At 42.9% G+C, this 23793-nt stretch overlaps 1 protein-coding gene across 1 annotated transcript in view; it reads right to left on the bottom strand.

The window, feature by feature from the left end:
* Positions 1 to 15334, bottom strand: part of TOX (thymocyte selection associated high mobility group box) — a 299355-nt gene extending 284021 nt beyond the window's left edge. The window contains exon 1 of the mRNA XM_055318438.1: positions 15151 to 15334. Coding sequence (XP_055174413.1) covers positions 15151 to 15252 — 102 coding nt within the window. The 5' untranslated portion in view covers positions 15253 to 15334. The remainder of the gene's footprint in view (positions 1 to 15150) is intronic.
* Between the last annotated feature and the right edge of the window lie 8459 nt (positions 15335 to 23793).

Here is a 23793-nt window from a genome sequence, read left to right as displayed (position 1 = left end):
TGGGATTGAGCCCCACATTGGGCTCCCTGCTCAACTGGGAGTGCACTTCTCCCTCTCCCTCATGTTCTCTCACACACATTCTCTCTCTCTCTCAAATAAATAAATAAAATCTTTTAAAAAGTTAGATTTAAAGAGACTTCAACTTTTGAACTAAAGTGTAAAACTTCTAAAAGCTTATCATTCATCTCTGATTCCAAAAGTCATTGAAAACAAATCAATACCTGATTCTTCACCTTATCGGGTAATTTCCTCCCAGGTCATCAATCTCCTCTGGGACAATCTTAGGGCTTGAGCCCACTAACAACAGCCATTTGAATTCCACTGGACGTTCTCCACCCATTCTCTATATTGACATTTAGCTTCCCAAAACACAGGCCTGTCTCCATCCTCCTCCATCCAAAGTTGTCCATGGTTCTTTCTGCGCTCTCATTCCGGGGAGCCCCTCCTTGTCCATCATGCCCTATGTCTCGAGACAGATCCCCTCAGTCTCAACCCAGGTGCCACAACAGACCACCCTTACATTAGCCATGATGTGTCACCTCCACGTGTTTCGTTTTCCATCGTTTGCAGCCTTTTATTAGAGAAGAACTTTGTACCCACGACGAAGTGGTGTTCACATGTCTCTCAGGTAATCCAAATTCTGTCACTCAGTATGTTTCTGTTTTTACTCTATGAGAGAGCAAGGGCCAAATTTAATGTTCAGTTATAGTGATAATACCTAAGCTTAAGAAGTTTGCTTGTGTCTCCGTTTCCTGGGCTACAATGTTCTGCGGCTGCTATTAATAGTCTTTTTGTCCGCATTGCTTCTTAATTTTCAGTTGCTTCAAGTCATTTTGAAAAGAGGTAGAAATATAAGAAATAACACAAAAGCAGGAGTGATTCTCCTCTCCCTCGAGGCCCAATTCTTAAGGCCAACTGAATTGCCACCTCCTCCAGGAAGCAGCTTGGATTCCCCCAACTTGAATCCATCACTTCACCTCCTGTACCTCCAGCACTGTCAGCACCGACTTTGTATCACATCATTTTATACACAGCTCTGCCCTGGTTCTTTGCATTCCTCCCTCAACTGACGGTACGAAGGCAAGGACCACGGCCTCCTCATCTCACGCCTGAAACTCAGCATAAAGCTCTGCACGCAGGTGGTGTCCAGTGAATGCTCTGCAACCTCTAAGAAGGAATTAAATGTGCCTCATTAACAAAGCCCCACGCTTCTTTAGAAGTGCATTCTAAATAAAAAAAGTCTACTTCTTAGGCTCAAATATTCTCATCTCATCCCTGTGCAAATATTTGTATGGGGACTGCATTAGAGCTACCTGAAAATAAGAAGTTATAATGGAAACCGTGACACAGCCTTTAAGTGAGGCAACCGAAATAGGAACTACTTTCATACTTTTACTGAAATGTTCTCTGCTTGATAAAGTTCATTACCAGAATATCATCTTTAAAAGTGAAATGCATTCAGCTGAGCACTTTTTTTCATTTTGTAAATAGATTTTTCCTTGCCTGAGCTCTCCGTATAAAGTACAAAATAGTCTTCCATAACATTAGAAAAATGTCACCCATACATAAAGCTAGATTTTTAAAATAAAATAGATTTTTCTTCTTCGGCGTTTTAAAGGTACAGCAGCGCCTTCATACAGCAATCCCCCTGCACCGCATGCCGTAGGAAGGGCTGAATGGCCAGCCTGCAATTTGATATGTTCTAAAATGTGTTGAGATAACATATTAGAGCCCAGAACAAAGTTAAGTCCCATGGGATATCCTAAGGCTATAAAGTCACCATCTTTTCAACATTCCCCTACTTATTCTTCTGGTTCTATTTAAAATGACCCTGGCACTAATCTTTTTCTCACCTATTCAAAATGACACAGAAAAGTAGCTATGCAGTAAATTTACAACCCACATGCCAAGTTCTCACATCACGCCAATGAAAAATTATGTAAGCATATTCATCACACATTTTGTTTTGTTTCGTTTTCACATTAATAAGGTCTTGAGCGGTCGGGGGTCGGTGTCGCCAGAGTCTCTGTACAAAGTAAGCTTTACCCCACTTTGAAGATCTCACGTGTGTTGGGGTGAGACATCTCAATAGGATAAACGGTCCATCACCACCACTGCATCTGGGCAAAGAAGTGACGGCAGAAATGAAACTTTGACCTTTACGTTTTCGGCAGAGGAGTTATTTTTCTAAGAAATGAACATTCATGCACTTATTAATGTCATTTTACCATCAGCGCTGCATTCTTGCTATATTTAACCAAAATTAGGATGCAACTCTATGCACCTACCACCCCTCAGAAATACCTCTCTGCCTCTCCACCCACCCACCCCCAGACCTTTCCTAAAAGATTGCAAGTTATAGAAAGGCAATTGACCTCAGTAACTTTTTTCCGCTGGCTTACATTTTTTCTTTCTTTTCAAAGCACTCTTTAGGGAAAAAAGGAAAAAAGAAAGATAAACACACTTCATATAACAAGTGCCATAAGAAAAATATGTTCTGGCAGACTTTTCCCAACTTGTAACTCAAAAGAATTTACATCATCCAAGTGTGAGTGCAAAGAGTAAAAGAAAGAAATATCAAAATGGATTTTTGTTCCACTTTCAAACTCTGAGGCTAGGGGAACACAAGTGTTTCACTTTAGAAATGAATAACGGATGACTTCAGTACACACACACACACACACACCTTTCTCTTTTTTTTTGGAAAAATTGCACATAAAAGAGCATTTTTTGGCACGGCTGACCTGCAGAGATATGGAGCTAAGCAGAGTCATGAATTCGCTCGCTCTGATATGCACACATGATACGCAATTAAAATCTCCATTCACATTCCTGCCGGGTTGTCAATCATGAGGAAAGCCTTTTTGACAACATTCAGCGAAGCGTACCAACTAACCGCTCAACAGGAACTTAAACAGTAACAGCTTTTGTTACTAGCAAGAACGAATTTTTTTTAACCAAGATTGGGTTCAGTTTCTAAGAAATCATTATGCTCCGAATTTCAGGGCCTTTCATTAAAAATGAAAATGTGTCAAAAAGATTTTGTCTGGCAAGCTATGTGATGTAATATCCAGAAAATATGAGATATACATTAAAAAAAAATTCCAGCCTTTTCAACTGGCGGAATCTTTTTTAACTTTTCCCATGTAGAACAATGAACAATGATCTTAAAAAGCAGTGTGCTGGGGTGGGGGGCAGCCGGGGTGGGGGGGGGGGAACGTGACGTTACTAATTCACTCTGAAGTTTTCCACTAGAATTTTACAACTTTTCTAATAGATCGGGACACTAATCTCACTGGAAAAGTGACTGGTCGGTTTATAAACCAATGGGAAAGTGACTTTTTAAAAAATCATCAGAGGAATCTTTAGCATGTCAGAAATATTGCATGCATCAAACCTTTCAATTTACGGAGCTCTATAGAAAATATTGTACACATAAATTCTTTCCAGATGAACCCAGAAGGTACTCTGCTCGTAACTTACTTTCTGTTGAACATCTAATCATCGGCTGTGCCCTTCATAAGAGCACATTAGTGTGCTTTACAGTCATAAATCCCTAAAAACAGGGCCCAGTGAAATTGAATAGAGAATGCTTGTTAATCTGCTGCTGTGTCTGTTTGGAGCAACTAACCTTGGATTACAAATTTGAAACAAGTTAATAGTATCAGATATTGAAATATTTGTCTTCTTCCTTATCGTGCTCTGTAACTGAGAGAGCAGATGCATTCTGACCATTAGCAGTCATGACAAATTGCCTCGCTAATGAACGTCACACGCTGAAAGTGCCATAACTGATTAAACTATAATTTCCCACTACCAGAGAGAGAGTTGGTGACTCCAGCAGTGGGCAACTCTGAGAGTCTGCCAACAGGCCTCCAGGGCACAGTGTGATATTTAGAACAACACTCTAAATTCCATATGAACAAATTCTAAAAGCCTATGTGTCTACAACAGGTTTTTAAAGAACATTAGATAAAACAGCTCAGGTTGTAGCTGATGAGCCATGAAAAATGGATGTGTTTTAACTATTTGGTATCCTCGCAAGTACATGTGAAAGGCTATTCTCCTCTGTGGGTCTCTCTCTCTCTCTCTCTCTCTCTCTTCTCTCTCTCTCTCTCTCTCCCCTTTCCTTTCCCCACCCCCAAAACATTGGGTGTGCTTTGCATTTCACATAAAATCTTTCTTTTGTCAGTTCCTTTGTTGGTGCAAAATTGGCAGCAGTTCAAATTCAAAGTACTCCTATTCATTTACTGACCAATGTCATTCTAGTTCACATCAGCCAGCGAGCTAAGCTCTAAAAAACATAAAAGACTTGCTTCGCCACTGACGAATAATGTGTACATTTTTACAGAGCTTAAACCTTAATGCTTTCCCTGAAACTAACAATACAGTATATCTTATCATTCCTTTTTCACAAGCAGGCAGCTGCTGAAACGCTTGCCACTTCAAAATATCAATTGCTTGCCAGAGTTTTCCTCAACACACCCTGTCAAACTCATGTATATTGTGCAATGAAAATGGTGCAGGCTGAAAGCTAGAAATTGTGTCAAATTCTGCTGTAAGGGTATGATGTGCAAAGAACAATGTATGACAACCGTAGAGACTACAAACAATGGCACTGGAGCCAGGGACTTCATAGATCACAACTGCTCCTGTACGTATTTTATTGTAGGCATTATATATTTAAAGCATGACAAATGTACCATTGTACGTTCTGTGCTGCACATATGCAAGCTCCTCCCCCTGGTTTGCCTTTTGCATTTCTCTTGATGATGGAAACATAGTTCAGTTTCATTTCTGTCACCCCCCCCCTTAAAACAGTTAAGGTTCTCAAATCATAAAGGCAGAAGACGCACACACGCAAGCACGCACATGCACACACACACACATACACACACACACACACACACGCAGGGTTATCAAAATGAGTAAGAGAAACCAGAGACAATAATACAAGATGGAAAAACGAGATCTTGTTCACTTAACATTTTGGCTTCTCTCTGAGGACACAAAAGCAAGGATTATCTTAAACACTAACCGAGGGTATCAAGAGAACGACACTATCACGGTGCCTATAAATTGTTGTCTACCTAATTTTAATGCAGATAAGCGCTAGCCTATTGATTTGCACGATTTTCTAGCAAAATGGAAATCCCACGTGGATGTGTTCTTTGTGTGCAGAAAATATGGTTTAAGAAGCTTTTACTAGTATTGCTCTCCTATGCCAGGAGAACAATTAAGCAAATAATACTTCACCACTGTCTCGGGTTTATAAAACTAACACCGACTCCTGTCTGTTTAGATTATAAATATCCCTTCCCATTTGCCGACTGGCTCCGTTGACTTCGCGTGATTTTCTGGTTACTGAAAAGTTGTTTTTCTTCCAAAACGTCTCCTTAAAGAACATACACAATCTGAAAACATTCTCACGTTGGAAGCACACCTACTTAATTATAAAGGGGCTCATGGCTGTAACAGCCCTACACTAATTCAGTCATTGACTGTGGAAATGGGAAACATGTTTATGGGAGAAAATTAGTGTGAATGTATATTCATCTCCTCTGTGACCTAGCTCAGGTTACAAAACCTTTATCACACAAGTAGCCTGGAGTGGAATTAACGGACTCCGGGCTGAGGAAAATGAACAGATAGGCTTTTAAGGTGTTAATAAATATTTTGGAAAGAGAATAGGTGGTTTAGGTGCTTAGGGGTGCTGACCTTTGGTGTGTTGATTAGTGGGACAATGATGCATTATTAACACACAGCAGCTGTACCTGAACTCCTGCCATGAATATAATAGCCTTTTATAGCCATCAGGGGAGTGAGGTAGGAGGCCTTTATTAACCACTAGACATGATTAGCACTTTATGTGAACTTTAGTAGGCAAATTATCTCTTATTGAAATATAATGTTGGTTATAACTAATTGTAAACATGATTTTTAAAACTTCCCAGTGAACAACCCATGTTTTAATACCATTCCCCTCATTATTGGCTGGTAATCGACAAAAATGTGTTCCATTGTGGGGCGTACCCGCAGGGGCTGACTCTCACAAGGCAGATACAGTCGGACACTGAAGGCTGACTTTACTACCAATTGGCATTACAAGTTCAGGGATATTAGCATACATGCAAACTTTCTCTAATTAAGTAAGACTGCTCATGAACTAGAAAAGCTGCTTTGGGATTTTTCTACCTCTTTATTTCTTTAAGCAGTTCTTAAAAGATTAGTTTTGCAGTAAATTTTTGAGAGTTACCTTGAAAAGTAACAGCATAATTTATTTCAAAAAGCTTAATTTTGGGAGAGAAAAGATTATCCCATTAGCCTTAGTAACTGAACATAGCGCGGAGAGTCCATTATGAACAGTCTTTTATGCCCTGGCAGAAAGTCATTAACATAAAATAAATCATTAGCTTTGATATTAAGCTTCTACTATCTGCAGGTTTCTATGATTAATGTTCATGGCTGCATCTGCCAAATGATAAAATATACTTTTTGTTGAAAGGTTATCCTGACTCTTTATTATTAACATTTCTCTTTATACAATTGTTGCTGGCATTTTGGGCCGAGGCCTATTGGCTTAGAAAGGAAGAACCGGTTCTTACAATGTATGGAGACGCCAATGAATCTTACACTTTACCCATCATTTTTTTAAATTAACCATTTAATTGAGTTAAAAGACTTAAGAAAATCAGGTGGTGCACAGACACTGCTTTCAGTGTAATTGGACTATCTTTAGACCCAGTCGATACATTCGGTAATTAATCTTGCATGCTGTATTTTGCATCTCTGACCCATCCATCAGATGGGGAGGTACAGAGGGGCAGGCTTGCTTCCCTGAAGTCAGGAACTCTAAGAAGGCATTCCCTCTGCAGCAGTTACACTCAGCTCTCAGCTCACCTTCCTACATTGCACAACAGGCAACAACTCCCACCAGAAGCCTCTCTCAGGAGGGGCAGCCTTGGCTCTCCACGTGGAGACAGAGCAAGAGGCCCTGGGGGGGAGGAGCTTATCGACCTATGAAAGGGGAGGGGACTACAGACTTACCCGCACAGGCCGCGCTTTCCCCAGTTCACCTGTGACCCTCTACAAAAGGTTACCCTTGTCACTCCCAGGCTGAAAGAATCACTGGAGTCCAACTTCGGAAGATACATTTATGCCCCTAGAGGAGTGGAAATACAAGGAGTGGGCCGACAATATGGTATTTTTCTAAGGTCTACCGTGGTTTGAATTTTTGAATGTCTTTCACCAAAGGATTTCAAAATAATCTGCCTCTGTTGACTCCTTAATTCTTGTAAGACTTCCCGGTGACACATATAAATTATTTTCTCTAGTGGCTACCTGGCAGACTGGTGGCAAACAGGTGGATTAAAGGTTTAGCGTCAGAACTTCTACCAGACACAACGAAGTCAGGCTTCTAGAGAGGATGGAAAACTGAGCGGGAGGGATTGTGTCCTTTGCGTGGTTATATTTATTTTACCTAGGGAGTAAGTCAACACAGGTTTAAGGGCCCTCAGTCTTCATCTCAACTCTTGAACAAAAGGGAGTCTTTTCTTCAGAGAGGCCCATGGTTTTCCTCAGAAAGCTCTAGTTCTTTAATCGTATCAAGTTATGATATGCCCAATGAAAGCCCTCACATTGGAAAGCATCTTCTCCTGTGACATATGGCTAAGTTTCTTAAAATGGAATGGTAATGAGGCATTCCTACTAGCTAGCGTGATTTCCCTTGTTGTTGTGGTACACATTGATAGACTCTGCCATTTATGATAAATTCTCATGCATTTATGGCCAGAAATATATCCAGGACATGAGGAATACATGAAAACACACACTCACCCACCCACCCATCCCCCCTCCCAACACCAATTTCTCTGACTAGCTAAGCCCCAGAAAGTTGCTCCAAGATTTCAATGGATTTCTATGTAGAAGCTGTCATTGTCACTGGTGTGGATCAGATACATGTAACTTGTAGGTCTACCGAGTAACTCAAAATACTTTATATTTTCTTGGCCACTAGCAAAGCTTCTTATCAACCAACCTTAGCCTTAGTTTAATTAGGAGTCCTTTCAGGATAGTTTCATAAAAGGAATGAAAACCAATAAATACTTGGTTAAAGCGGAAGCCATCTAAAACTCCAAAGCCCAAAATGGACAAACAGAAAAGCATTACTAGTAGCATTGGTTTCATGAACTTTGGTATTATAAATATGTATAAATGATGATTTTTCATGAGTAAAATGGAAATCTGAAGATAGCTTTTTAAAAGTTGGCTTTAAAATTACTCATCGAATAATGCAAACTCGCCATAGACCAAACTACAGAGGTCTGGAAAAATATTGGTACCTCCTGTCATGAAAGAGCAGGGGGTTTCTTTCTGGCATTATCTTCCTTCTGGTCTTTTCTGCTGCGCCATCAACATCCAAGCACAGAGCAATATAATGTTCCCATTTTCAAAATGAACGCTATAGGGAGAAACATGTTATAACCAGGAAAAGCTCATTCAGGTTAATGTGAATTCCATGTCTCAAAGTATTATGGAAGAACAGCTATAATTAACAGTCTGTTGGCACTTCCATTATAAACTACATTTCTAAGCAGTTTATAACTCAACTGTTTTTAATGAGAAATTGCTCTTCGGGATGAATCCTGGCATGCATGGTTTAAAACAAAAAATTTTCAAATTCATTAGGGCAGATGCAAGCTGTATCGCCTTGGCACTCCAGCTTCCTAACGGGCAGTCCATTTAACACGATTCACTATCGACTGCGGGTCCTGTCAACCAATGGAGACCATAGGCTCTCTGACTCTGAGAAGCGCACCTTTGAAGGAAAACAGTCAATAACACCAATGTGGAAGTAAAAGAAAAGGCAAGAAAGTATCTTAAAAATTGGTAAAAGTAAAATATTCCTGTGTGTTTGAATTTTGCTTAAATTCAATTTAAGCAAACAAGGTGGCACTGAAGCATTTAGATGCTTCGTAGGGAAGCCTCTTGCAGGCAAGAATTACAGTTGGGGCCACAGTACTTATTAACTACGGTTTACCACAATCTTGTTTTCTCCTATGGTTATCAATTTTAGATTCTTGGATTTGGTTATATACAATGTAAGTTTCATCTTAAACAACTGATAATATTTCTAAAACGTAATTGTTAACACCATGTAATCAAGTCATGATCATTACATTTCATTTTTATTGAGGTACGAGATGAATATTCTATGTCACGACTTCCCAGGAACCTTGAGATTCATGCTCAAATAGCTAAAGTGTAGGATAAGTTATCTACATTGATTACTTAAGTAAGTTCTGTGCGTCCAACTCTACCCATGTTATTCTGTTCTCCATGCATATTCTGATGAGGACACTTTAGTCTGTTAACCCTTTTACTTTCTGTAAGCATAACTCACCTAACTTACTGTAGGCCAACTAAGGATCGGGAGACCACAGTCCCACTTTCCTACTAGTTTACAATCTAAATAAAGATTTCCTACTCAAAGGGATGTTCCAGGGGTTGTTTCCAAGCTCTAAATACACTGTGCTTAAAATGTGGGGGGAAGGAGGAAACTATGAGAGCTTAGAAATGACCACCATGGTTACTTCCCCGCACAGCATCCTATCTATTTTTTCTTGATCTATTGCTTGATCTTATGTCATTCATTCAGAAGGGGAAGTAGGGAAAAGAAGAATAGCCTAAGTTGGGATTTTAAAAAAGTGGGTATGAGCCCAAAGACTTGCAGATTCCAATTTCCTTAACCAGAAAATAAGGTCAGGTACTGGAGGAAGAATGGATACGTCAACATGATGATGGTAACAATGATGACAACCAGGAAAGGGAGCAGGCTCTCCAAGATAATCACAATGCTGAGTCACATTCCTGAGGAGAAAGTGGAGAGTTCCCATTAGAAAGGACAGACCTCCCAGGTTCAATTTAAGATTGGGGCGGGGAGAAGCCAGGGCGACAGGCTGGATTGGAGGTGCTTGCGAAGGGGGGGTGGGGGAACGAGGGGTGAGGCGGGAGGCACACAGACAGACCAGCCGCTGAGGGCAGGCTTTGAATCAGGACAGGAAGGATCACCGGCAGTAGAGAAATACCTCCAGGGTATCTTCAACTTTCTAGTATCCTGGCAAAATGTTGGAAAACACTAGAATAAATCATCCTTTGTAGCTAAATAAAACTTTCCTCCAATTCTCTATGTTACCCTCTCTTGAATTGAGCCCATCACAAAAAAAAAGTATGACCACAAAAATAGTTCCACACGCTGAAACCAATAGGTTCAATCCCAAGGAAGCCACTGTTAAACTTGGAACCATCCTGTCGTCGTCTTCCAGGTTCAAGTGCCTTACATCTTTCCTGTTCTTACATCCCTTGTGATCATGTCTTTTAAAAAAGATCTACAATAAGCAGTATATTAAGATAATATTTCATTGTCAGTTTGGTTTTTCTAAGTAAGCAAAACATTAAAACACTGCTTACTATCATCATTCAGGAACTGTAAAGATACATGATAAACTGTGAGAATACTAAACCCCATAACCCATGTTATAAGTAGCATTTGATCTCTCTAAAACCCCTAACTATAATTTTTGCATAGACACTTAAAATTGGAATTTGTGACAGTGAAATATCCCACAAAGTCAAGATAGCTACATTTGAGGTTTTTGTAGGATATCTGATTTAGCGGTCAAAACCATATGATTGCTTGTTTTATGCTCTTTCTTGCCTATAAAAATTCTATTTAAGCCACATTTTTAGGACCTCAAAACTTAAGGAAGATCCAGCCAGTAAAGCTCCCAGGGGAGTTTTAATCATACTAATGATGTTCCAAGTATCAAATATGAATTTACTGAAGTCCTAGAAGTTATGGAGGTGGATAGAGAACTAATCAAGCATGATGCTCTAGATTGCTTATAACCCTCCCCTTCCTCCTCCTCCTCCTTTCCCCATCCCCTCCTCTTTTTTTTCTTACACTTATTAATTAAAGTAGGAATAATGACTCCACCTTAATGTACTTGCACATCCTGTATTTTAGATGTGATAAGTTTTGACACATCTAACTATGAGACATAATGCTCTAACTAAATAGGAAAATAAGCTCAAAGGAGATTTAGCAGAGACAACAATGAATCTCGTTTTTCTCAAAAGTTATTGAGTGTTTAGCCCTGACATTTCAATGCTGAGTTCATCACAAATAGGTCCTTCTTCCTATGTTTATAGGAAAAGATTATACACTGTCCTTCTTCATTTCAATGACAAAAGCCCAACATCCCAAACGGCCATTATTCTTTACTCTGTATATAACTATGTATTAAGCATGGGTTTGTGTCTTGGACTTCCCTATGTCTAAACCAACCAAAGAAAGATTCAGGACCTGATTCGACAAAAGCAACCACTGAGAACAGTGCAGACCATTATTTCCTCTCCCACTGCTGGCAGAGGTCAGCATCCCTGTGATTAGCCATGTCATAACATCATTGTATTACTGCTCCTCATGTGGGCAGATACTGAGCAATAACTGAACACATCACATCATTGTAAAAATGAAAAAGTGCCACTTCTTTGTCCCAATTTAGCATAAAATCAGTGAAAACAATCTTTACAAATGACACTGCACTAAGAAACTGAAAGGAACTGTTATTACTCCGTAGGTATAGATTTAAAAACTGATGCTCTGACATCTTCCACTAGAACAAAAAAAAAAAAAAATAGGACTCTATTTTCCTACTGCACTCCAGTTATGGGCTCCCTAAATGTGATTTCACTTAAGGGATACAACGTTACTTAAAATAGTCTTAATTAGATGAAACTGACTATGGTAAGTCCCTCAGTGTCTGAAATGTGACCATGCTTTAAGTTCCAGGAGGTGAAGGCTGTTACTTTCAGCCTGCATGCATCTGTCCAGTCTAAGGGCTGCGCTGCTGTTTCAAAGGCTGACCTATATACAGCAGCATGCCATCCGTTCTGGCTGTTTGTACAAGAGATGCCTCGCACCGTTGCCATAACCAACATCATCCGCATTGTTCTCACTTTTCTCCCGCAATGGGCTATGCGAAAATGGAGGCCAGTTTGCATAGTGATGTGTTCAAAACATAATGCACCCTTACAATAGAGCAACAGTGGATTAAACGGTTTCCAAAAAAAAAAATCCTCCTCCTGAATTTATTGACTGAAAAATGCAAGTAGCGTTTAGAGCCAGAGAGTGTCAGCAGGGTGACACGGCCTCCTTTTAGTTTAGGAAAGCTTCGGGGAAGAGGCTACTCATTTTGTGGATTAGGGTCTCTTCCAACATTGAAAAAAAAAAAAAAAAACATCAGTGGGAAAACTATAGTCACAACTGCATGATCCTGAAGCACATAAAGATATCGGTTCCACTGGGATTTAGCAGACCAACTTTAAGTATAAAAGTGTTGACAGATTTAAAGTAAAGCTAATTATTAACGTATGATCTTATCACCCTATTAAAAACAAATAACCTGACAAAGTGACTGTTTCTTGTAATAAGCCACATATTCATGACACCTCTCAAAGACGCAAGGTTTACTTTGCTGTCTTGGCTCTTTTAGGGAAGTCTGATCCAACTTATTTTTACTAAATGTAGCCAGAGATTTCTTATTTCACATCTTCCAAACTTCTGCTCATCTTCCCTATCCCTGTAAATCCACTTGGGTCACTGCAAAAATGAAGGCTAGTGGACTACATTCTAAGCAACTAAAATAGTCAAGCTGGACAGAAATCGTGTACCAGTGCTGGTCATGATGGATTAGAAAAAAACTAGTGTCTGGGTTTTCTGGGGCCTACCAAACCTACTCAGTGTATTTAATATAATCTGGGATCAGTGACAAATATATTTGATAGACTGCTATACAGAGAAAGGCAGGGGAAGGCGATCTTCCTGAAGCATTTCCATGAAGTCTCTTCCTACTATTAGAAGTATATCATGACTTTGCATCTTTAAAAATCCATTATTCCCTGGATAAGTTAAATAGAAGACTTGCAACTAGTCTATAGAAAGGGTGGCTAATTTGCATTTAAAAAGAACAGTTTGCTCCTCATACACGGGGGGGACTTAAAAGGAACTTCAATGAGCTAGTAAAGAAATTCTGAAGACTTTCTAAATTAATTTATTCAATTCACAGCACAACCCACGAAAATTATTTAAGGCACTTAATTGGAAAACGATTTAATATATTGAAGTAATTCTTGATTTTCCAAAGCATTTAACTTTTAAATTAAATCTGACCCTACTATCACAAGAATGACAAGTGAAATGTGTATCCAAGTCATTACCTTCTTTTTGGAGCCTAAAATCACCGATAAATTTAATAAGATTTGTCCAGTTTCACTGCCAAAATGGTTCTGACTTTTTGGTACTGGTTACTACCATGGAGGATGTGTTTACTATCCACGACAGGTCTGCTGCTTTAGCATTCGTATTAGTATTGGTAATGGTGTCATATGAGCAAAACAGCACGTTACAAGCACAAAATAACTTGCTTAGAAAAGCAAAACAGATTTTGGAATGAAAGAACTAATGCCACTAACGAATGATGAAACTTCACCACACAAACTTCTCTTGCCAAAGTTACCGGAGCTTTCCAACCTGTTTCTGGCTCAAGAGCTCCCCGCATGATAAAAAGCCTTTCTGCCTCGCAGAAGCCTACGTGTCCTTCGTTCCAGACCTGCCTATCCATCACAGGCACACAGCACAGCCCTTTTACAGAGCTTTGCACTGTGCACGACATCAAGGAGCTTCTGCACGGAGTTGGAGCTGTGGTTCACTTAACTCACAGTGTGTGTGTGTGTGTGTGTGTGTGCGTGTGTGTGTGCGTGTGCGCGTGTGTGTCCCGACTGACCGAGGCTCGGGGCTGCGAGGCGCTGGCGTGGTGGGGAGCCCGGGGGCTGAGGATGCAGCGCGCTAAATACCTCTGTACCGCGTAAGAAAGCTGCTTGATGATGCCTCGCCGCCAGGCAAATGTTAGGAGTCCCAACGACTTATCCAGTGGAATTCACGGAGGGGCTGACCGGGAACTGCTCGCAGGGGCTAGAGGATCAGGCAGGTTGGGCGCGAGCTGGGCGCCCCGACCCCTCGCCCCGCGCCGCGGAGAACGCGGCCCTCCCCGCCGACGCGCCCGGGCCGGGCGGCTCGCACACGTCCAACAAGCCCCGGCGAGCTCGGCCGTGGCCCCGCGGCTGCTCCCGGAGGCCGTCCCGGGGCCGAGCGTCGGAGAGGCGCCGAGACCAACCCCCTCCCCTCGCAGCCCCGGGCCGTTCCGTCCACGGGACCAGCGGAGCCCCGCAGTGGCCCGGGCCGGGTCCCCCGCCCCCGCCCCCGCCGCGGGCCACCCGCCCCGCCAGCCGCGCTCCGGTGCCTCGCGGCCCTGGCACCTGGGGTCACCGGGCCGGGGGTGCAGCCCGGCCCGGGACCCTGCCCCTGCCCCGGCCCCGCGGGAGCGCTGGAGCTGCGGACGTGAACTCGACGCGCTCGCCCGGCTCCGGACAAACTTGCGATTGCCGCGCGCACCCCCGAGCGGGAGCTGTCCCCGGCCCGGCTCCCCGCTGCACCCCGGGCCGCAGAACGGCGTCTGAAAGCGGATGGGGAACAAAAGACGTGAGGAGCAGCCTTCCCGGGGGGGGGGGGCGGGGGCGTCCCCCCGTCCCTGCACCCCGACTCCCGGCGCCTCCCCTGGCAACTAATCCCGCTCAGGGAAGCGGTGCCGCGGGTCCCCGCAGCCCGGGAGAGGGCGGGAGGGACGAGGGGAAACTAGAAAATACACTGACTTCTCTCACTCTCTGCCTCCGTTCCCGGACCCCAGACACACCCCCCAAAGTATTCCGTGGCTTTCTCTGAATTTTTTTTTTTAACGCCCCCCGGCAAACCCAGGCAGGGAGCCTTAGTGGCGAACAGCAGGAAGGAAAGGATCCGAGCAAATCGTGTCACTTTCCGCACAATCGCGGTGTTTGGCAAACCCCTGGGGCTGCTGCACGGTATTTACGACCCAGGCGCACGCAGGGCTGTAGCGGGCTGCGAGCCGAGCGCGCCCGGGACCGGCCTCCGCCGACCCGCCCCGGCAGCCGAGCCGGCCCGCCGCCGCCGCCGCCGCCCCCCTCCCGGGATCCAGCAGCAAGAACACGGTGGAAACAAAAGCAGAGGTTCACCTTGTTGCAATAGTAGGGGTCCAGGCAGGGAGAAGGTCCCAGACAGGGAGCGTCGGGCGCAGCGGCGGGCTGGGCTGGAGGTGGATAAAATCTTACGTCCATTTCACTCTCACATCAAGCAACTCCTTTTCTTTTCCTTTTTTTTTTTTTAAAAAAAAAAAGTGTTCAGCAAAACAAGCTTAGACGGAACAGAGAGAGGTGTCTGGACTCAGGAGTAAAAGAAACACCTTCCTTCCCTCACATCCGTTTGTGGTTTGTTTAAGAAGAAGAGGAGAAAAAAAAAAAAAGAAAAAAAAAAGAGGGGGGAAAAGCGCTCAACTCTCCCCCAAGCCGCGGCGCGCACCCGTCGGCGCCGAGCGCGCAGCCTGCTCCGCCGCCGCCTCCCGGCCCCGCCGCCGCCGCCGCCGCCGCCGCCGCCGCCGCCTCCGGGCAGGTAACTTCATGCGCTCATTGTCCCCCCGCCCGCCCCCCCATCCCCGCCTCCCGCGCCCCTCGCCGCCCGGCACACGCGCTCGCGCTCGGGCTCTAGGTCCTGGGCGTTTTATTGGAGTCTCTGAGTTGCTCTGCTTTTAGTTTATTTCCTCCACCTTGGAGGCCTGGGATGGGGGGAGGAATGAGGAATGAAGAGGGGGACGGGGCGGGGGGTGGGGGGGTGAACGCCCCGGGCCGGGCGGGGTAGGGTGCGCGGCAGGACGCGGGGCTGCTCGCGGCCCAATGGCTGCAGCTCGGGTCTGGGGGCCGGGGCCGGAGGAGGGAGGAGCGGAGGAGGAGGAGGAGAGCGCGGCCGGGACCGGGCCGGGGCGGTGGGACCCCGCGGAGCCTCCGCCGTGTCCGAGCCGCGCTCCTCCCGGCCGGCGCGTCGCACACAAAGGGGCTGCGGAGCCCCAGCCGCCCGCCGCCCGGGGGCACGGCGGGGAGCGCGCAGCAAGGGGGCGCTGTGGCGCACCCCGCCCCGCAGCCCCGCAGCCCCGCCCCCGGGCCCGCCCCGGCCCCACCCCGCTCCCGCCGCCCCCTCCGCGGCCGTCCCCTCCCCTTTCGTGCCTCTCCCCTCTCGCGTCGCTGCGTCCCCACCCTTCCTCCCAGCCCCTGGTGGCGGTGGCTGTGCCACGCGGCGCCGGTCCCGGGGGCCGGGGACCCGCGGGGAGCGCGGATCATCCGTGCGCTGCAGCGGGCTCCTTGGGCTCCCCGGCCCAGGGGCCCGGAAGGACTGCAGGGTGCAGGGTGTGGAGCAGCCCCCGAGGCTCCCCGCTTCTGTTGCGCGCTTGCGCCTCCAGCCCTCACCTCGCGAGGATCTGTGACCCCCTGGAGGGTCTGCAAAGCTAAGGCAGCCCGAGAGACTCCAAAAAGACCACGGGGGTAAATCAAAGTGTAAATAGGGAAACAGCCCTCCGCACACTGGACCGGGCTAGAGGGAGAACACGCGGGCTGTTAGCTGCCCCTGAGGGGATTCTTGTCTTTTTGTAATTGGACGCTCTTGGAGAGGCACAGAAGACCCGGAATCAGCCTCCCCATGTCCCTGGGAGGAGGAGACCGCCAATCGTGTTTTCCCGCCTTACCTCTGAAACCCAAGGCACTTGCAACTTTTTTTTCCCCCCCCCGGATGGCTGGGGGGAAAAAAATCCGCATATCTTGGCTGTAGTCCAAGAGATTTATCCCTGAGGCTCTGTCCTTGGTGGGAAGTCCAGGCAGGAGTGGGTGATAGTTACCCTCCCAGGAGGAAGCAGCCCCACACAGTAGGGCCCAAGACCCTGCAAAGGAGCCTGGAAGTAACTTCACCCATTCCACTTGTTTGTGGTGTGAAGGAGGGTACTAATGACATTTTGGCACCCTACACGACTTTACGGTGCGTGCTGATTGCCAACCGCTCTGTACAACTTTCCCACAGTGATGTTGTTTCCTCTGCAACTGAGAGCACCTGTCAGGTACGATCAGAGGGATCTGGAAGAAAATCTATGAAGAAAGTAAAAGAAATGATAATATCATTGGATGTCTTTACATGGCTTTTTAGGAACCTTTTAGCAAGCATTGCTTTGTACTCTTTGCATCCTTTTCCTCTGAGCCATTGTTTTCTTTCTTCCCTTCATCATTTTTATGAGTAGCAAAAATCTAGCCCTTTTTCCCCATCTCAAGATTGACATGGTGGAAATTGTGTAGGGAGAGAGAGCAGTGAGAAAATAAGAATTCCTCTCCCCTGGATTCAGAAGAACCTCCATATTTATAGGTCCTTCAAGGCATAAAATAAAATAAGAAACAGAATTTTTTTTTCCTCCTAATAAAGGTCTTTGTAGCAAAATTTAAATGCTTTGTGTTTTGTAGTGTCATTGTTCAAAATTCAATGGCAGATGCTAAAATGTAATGGTATGTACTCCACAATTAAAAAAAAAATTTTGAATTTAACTTAAATATTTCCAAGCTTAAATTTCTATCATCCATTCAGCACTTATTACTAACATATTACGTCAGTTCAAAATTCAATTCTAAAAACTTCCTTAGAATCTGTAATTGAGGGGCGCCTGGGTGGCTCAGCAGTTGAGCATCTGCCTTCAGCTCAGGACGTGATCCCAGAGTTCCCATCAAGTCCCGTATGGAGCCTGCTTCTCCTCCCTCTGCCTATGTCTCTGCCTCTCTCTGTGTCTCTCATGAATAAATAAATAAAACTTAAAAAAAAAAAGAATCTGTAATTGAAGTCCTGTTTGATGGCTTCGGGAACATCAAGAAGATGAAAAGTATCAGGACAGGAACGATATTATTCATTATCAACATCTTGACACCTAGGGAAGACAATGATGTCCATACTGTGTTCCATAGACCTACTATACTATTTTCTCTGTCTCGAGGAAAAACCCAAAAGCAGGGGCAGTGTGTGACCTTCCATTTAATTTGGGCCTGATTTCTTCCATGTGCAATCAGTAGAGTCAAAGTGATATGTTTGTGCATGACCTGGTATCAGGGGTGGGAATGTGAGGTTTTGATTTATAAAGCTCTTGGGGAACCTGGGTGGCTCAGTGGTTGAGCATCTGCCTTTGGCTCAGGTCATGATCCTGGGGTCCGGGGATCTAGTCCTGCACTGAGCTCCCCAGAGGGAGCCTGCTTTTCCCTCTGTCTATGTCTCTGCCTCTCTCTGTGTGTCTCTCATGAATAAATAAATAAAATCTGAAAATAATAAAATGAAACTCTTGACTCCAATTACTCATACATGGAGGGTAGACCATGAAAGTCAACTTCATGGGGGGTGGGGGTGGGAATGAAAATGGAGTTAATGATCAATCATGCATACAGAATGAAGTCTCTATAGAGATCCCCAAAGTTCAGGATTCAGACAGCTTCTGGGCTGGTGACCATGTGGAGGTCCACAGAGAGTGACTGTCTGGAGAGAGCATGGAAGCTCTATGCCTTTTCCCACATACCTTACCCTATGTTTCCCTTCCATCTGGATCTTCATCTGTATCTTTCATCATATCCTTTTATAATAAATAGGTAAACAGTAAGTAAACTATTTTCCCGAGTCTTGTGAGCCCTTCTACTAAATTCATCAAACCCAAGGAGGGGATCATGGGAACTTCTGATTGATAACTGACCAGCCAAAAGCACAGTTAACACCCTGAACTTGCAGTTGGCATCTCAGGTGGCTGGTGCAGTGCCTTAGCCTGCAGGATCTGATGCCATCTCCAGGTAGATACTGTTGGAATTGGTTTAGATTGTAGGACACCCACCTGGTATGATAGAATTGCTTGAGTTTTTCCTACCTCGGACAGATAGGAATGTGAACTGTTTGTTCAAAAAAAAAAAAAAAAAAGTTCTTAACCCCAATCACTCATACTTTAAGAATAGACCATGCAGATCATCTCATTGTGATCTGAAAAAAAAATTCTCTTTATAATGCTCCATCCAAGGCCTATCACATATGGAATGGGAACAGTCTTCCCAAGAAAAACTTGGAGGAAGTTGAATAGCTAAAGCAATGAGGAAATCTTGTTAATTTGGGAGATAAAAATAGTAGAGAGGCGTTATATTATTTTTCAATTTCTAGGACATTCAGCTGTATATCATGGCTAAGTTTACTAATTTATTTGTCCATCCATTCACGTGTATATTATTCAACAAAGACATATAAGCAGAGTAAAAGCTCTGTGCTATGTATTGTGTATAGGTTGACATGTAAGAACAAATTACTCAAAATCGTTTCTGTTTTAGATGTGTTATAGTCTTCTAAAGCAGTATTTCTGACTTTGCCTAGTCAGTGGAGTCACCCTAGAAACTTTGAAAAATACTCATGCCTGGACTCCTCCCCATAGAATTTGATTCAATCCATTTAGAGTAGGGCCTGGGCATAGGAGTTTTTAAAAGCCGTCCATCCAATGGCTTTCAATTTCAGGAAAGATTGAGAACACTGGTCCAGGAGGAAAGATGACATGCCGCAAAGGAATGTTAAAAACACAAAACTTTTCATGAGTGAATTTCTGGGCTAGGTTGTTATTTTGTGTTGGCTCTCAGAAGGGGGACATAGAGGATCACCACTCAAGGTCCCCGTCATCCACATTGCCCTTACGGAGACTGAGTGTGGTGATTGACTCAGTTATTCTAGCTAAGCAGGAATGAATTGCCCTTAGAGACCCAAATTACAATTTAGTCGTCTGGACTAGGAATTCTCATTACCAAAAAAAAAAAAAAAAAAAAATGTGTGTCCAAGAACAAAACATTTCCTTACTAGTATTGATGTAATAAAGTCGATAGCCACACTTTTTGAAATGCCTATTACATCCTGGACCTAGTCATAATTTCTTTACATAATTTCATTTCACTTTCTTATTTAGTATTACAAGTTACATTGGAAACCCTAACCACTAATTACAAAGCACACTTAGCATCTCATTTTGTTCCCTCAACACCACGCATCTTCATTTTAATTACAGTTTCATAATTGTTATGTTTTCAAATTTGCGCTTGTTTCCATTGACCACATTTTATGTTTACTGATTCCTTGCACTGTGGACATAAGTCCTAAATCTTGTAGCAATGTCTCCAAACTGCACACAGACTGTTTTGCATTAGGGAAAATATCCTCTAGACAGTCAGTCCTATCCATGATTTATGAGCATCTTATAAAAATCATTCAACAATGCCAACAACAAAATGGCACTTCTTGAGGGGTATTTTTCATTAGCCTTTGGAGTTAGTTGTTTGTTTTTTTTTTTTTAAGGATAATAGCCATCTATATACTGACAATGAGGATGAAAGATCTTATAGAGGGATTTATTTTGAAATGCCAAATATTGCAACTAAAATCAAAGCATGCTATATTTTATAACAAAATTAAATCCTCCTCTTAATGTTTAAGGGTGAGCTTTCCAGCAATAGCTGACACCTCAGTCTCTCTTGTAGAAGAAAACCTCATTCTTTTAAAATACCACTCATTTGAACACCTGGTATGAGCCACTGTGTATTATAAACCATCTTGTTATGCATGTGTTTACAGGTTTACCTTCCTGACGAGATTACCAGCTGGTCTGCTTCCTTACAACTTAACCAACGTTGAGTCCTACATGTCTTAAAAGGTTCTGTAAATATCATCAATGGTTTTGATAGGAAACATTTACATTTTCTCAATTTACCAGTTAGAATTTACTGTTGTCCAGAGGTTTTTTTTTTCTTTAAATAGTTTTCTAAAGTAATTTAAATGTAAAATAGAATGATATGCAATCCATAATATAATGCAGTGGGAGAACACAGAGTTCTGAAGTTTATTTCCTGGGGAGACTAGTGAGAAATGACTAGATTGTAAGTCTTTCAACCAGAAAATAAAGGATTTCAGAATGATGAGGAAAGTTTGAAGGAAATGATATAGGGTCCACAGATACCTCACATGGTACTAAATGACTCATAAAATGCAGTATTTTTTACATAATATGGGAAGTGTGCCATGCTTGTACATCTTACCGTTGAGTATGGGACAGTACTGTGATCTTTAACAATATACAACATTTGTGGCATAATAGCTATAATAGGACTCTTCAACTATTTTACACAGCAATAATCCAGTCCTCTCTCATCAGGATAAACTGTGAGGACAAATCCTTTCAAAATCAGAATTAGTTCCTTGGAAAAGAGTGAGGCCACAATTATCCCTTAAGTAGGAGCAGCTGCAACATGGGATCGGCCTGGAGCGTGGCGGTGAAGTGTTTCTCCAATGCAATTAAATGGATTTTTTAAATGCAAACTAATATTCTATAAAAAGTCACTTGGAAGGTAAGTAGGTGTGGAATTGATGAGATGAAAGGAACAGTCCTGTCACTTTACCTGAGTTAATATTCCTGCCTTAGTAAATGCTATTTTGGTGAAAACGGACAATCCAGGCTCACACTTTCCCATGAAGTGGGGCCCTGAAAGGGGCCCAGAGTAATACAAAGGAAAGATAATACTGGTTTTCTTGTACACCCTGTGCCTTATTTTGAACTGTGTTCATAGCTGTGTTTTGTTATTGTTGGTTTTCAAAAAGACACCATGAGTCAACAGGAACACTTCAATTTAAAGAGGGAAGGTATCACTTGGGTAGAAACATATAAATAGAACCCACAGGACTTAGTTCATTCAGTACCTCATCCAGAGTAAGACAGAAAGAGATGAGAACTTAGTTTTTCACCACAGAGATGATTAAAGGATTGGGAAAATAAGACCTTTAAGAAAGATTAAAGGACCTGAACCGAAGGGGGCATACAGAGAGGGGGTGATGTACTATCTTCAAATTATGTATCTCAAGAGTTATTTTACAAACAAGGAGAGAGAACACCTTCACTGAGGATATGACATGAGAAATTGGATGTAATACTAGAGCATTGAGGATTTAGTCACACAGGGAAAGAATTTTCCCCAGGGATCTTGAATGTATCACCAAAGGAGAGAGCGGGCCCTCCATAGGATTGACTGTAAAATCTCTACACCCAGTGAAAGTTTATCAGGTCACCAGAGCACCCAGTGACACCGCTCTTCTTGAAATATGCCTTCCTTCTGTACTATCAGGTGGGCAGAGGTTTTGAACTTAGCTCTAATTATCTAAAGGATTTCTGTGTTCGTACACTTCGCATGGCATAAAATGTTCATCTAGACAGGAACCAAGGCATCTCGTGCAGTTCTTTAAAAAGTCCAAAAAAAAAAAAAAAGCTTTCTTTTACATTAGACGTGTTCCTGAATATTTTCAAGAACTTTGGTTCCAAAGAAAAACAGCAAATGTCTGATTTTGCCAGCAAAATTTAAGATGTTGTTAAAACTAGTTTTAAAATTATGTTTTAAAATTAAATACTAAACATTGAAACTCAGAGCTAACTTGGAGTTAAAATATTTAACACATTCTTAGAATGTTACTTTTGTGAAAAGGTACTCTCACTTGATAAAGATGGCCTTATAGGATGATCTCAGAGCCGAAGATGAAAGAGAAGGAATCCTCCCTGCTTTATAATAGTATGTTTTTAATATGTAGCCTTCAATTCAGTAATTCAAAAATCAAACATTTTGAAGACAGCAAGAGACTCTTGAGCTCCCACTCAGGCTGATGGTTGCTACTGAGTTCCCACTCATCCCATGAAATCTTCCAGGTCTGATTAGGTAAGTGATTTTTGAACCTCGCCCTGCCCAGTTTCCACACACAGTTCCTGATCTCTGTCCTGATTAGGGACTCACTGCTTCTTCCACTACAAATCCACTTAGGCTTGACCTTTACATAATGCAATTACCTGACTATCCATGGATTACTTTAATGTTTCCATTTTGTTCCTAATGGGGCTCCAATATGCCTGTCTGTATTAATGTATTTGATGCTGATTAGAAGCTCCTAGAGGGAAGAGATGGCATCTCTCTGAAGAGGACTGATGGCCCCAAATAGCATCAATTCCTTAAACAGTCCTCTTTGCAAGAAGACAAATTAACTTGGCATATTTTTTCGTGGTCTCGGAAGGAGTTAATTTAGGAAGCTACTGGTAAAAATTCAAGATATCAAGTATGTAAACACTTCCACTTCACTGTGACAGGTTGGGAAGAGTTACAGTAGTATTGCATTCTCTATGTGCCTCAGCTGTATTATTATGGTCAAATATCATTTTTAATTGAGGACACCATTATTAAAGGCCCTCTCTGTATTAGGTGTCTTACATAACAATATATGCTGGTTGTTGTTGCTTCTCTGCCCCTACTCCCTTGGCTGCTTTACTCATTTATGTTTTCCGTGTGGCCTCTATATGCATTTATAACTTCCAGAACAAGAATTTATCAGGGAATGAATGGAGAGAATAGCATTTAATCAGAGGGAAGAGTATTAACAAAGTCAAAGAGGCTTTTAAAGGCAAAGAAAAGTTTGAGAACAACCAGGACAAGCAATTGGGTATTTGGTGTAGTTTTTGAGAAGCCAGTGAGGGTAGGGGAAGGATGGAGAGACAGTGAGGAGACAGAGAGATCAAGTTTAGATCACCAAAACTATCTGAGAGCTGCAACTTTATCTTGAAGAGGTAGGTGGAAGAGTCTTGAAAGGCTTTGATATAGGACTTGACTTTGATACCTTTGTATTATAATATTTTATGGACAATGAGATTTTCTTTTTTTTAAGATTTTATTTATTTTTTCATGAGAGACACAAAGAGAGGGGCAGAGACATAG

This window comes from Nyctereutes procyonoides, unplaced genomic scaffold, assembly GCF_905146905.1.
Source record: "Nyctereutes procyonoides isolate TBG_1078 unplaced genomic scaffold, NYPRO_anot_genome, whole genome shotgun sequence".
Lineage (NCBI taxonomy): Eukaryota > Metazoa > Chordata > Mammalia > Carnivora > Canidae > Nyctereutes > Nyctereutes procyonoides.
This window is presented reverse-complemented; position numbering and strand designations above follow the sequence as displayed.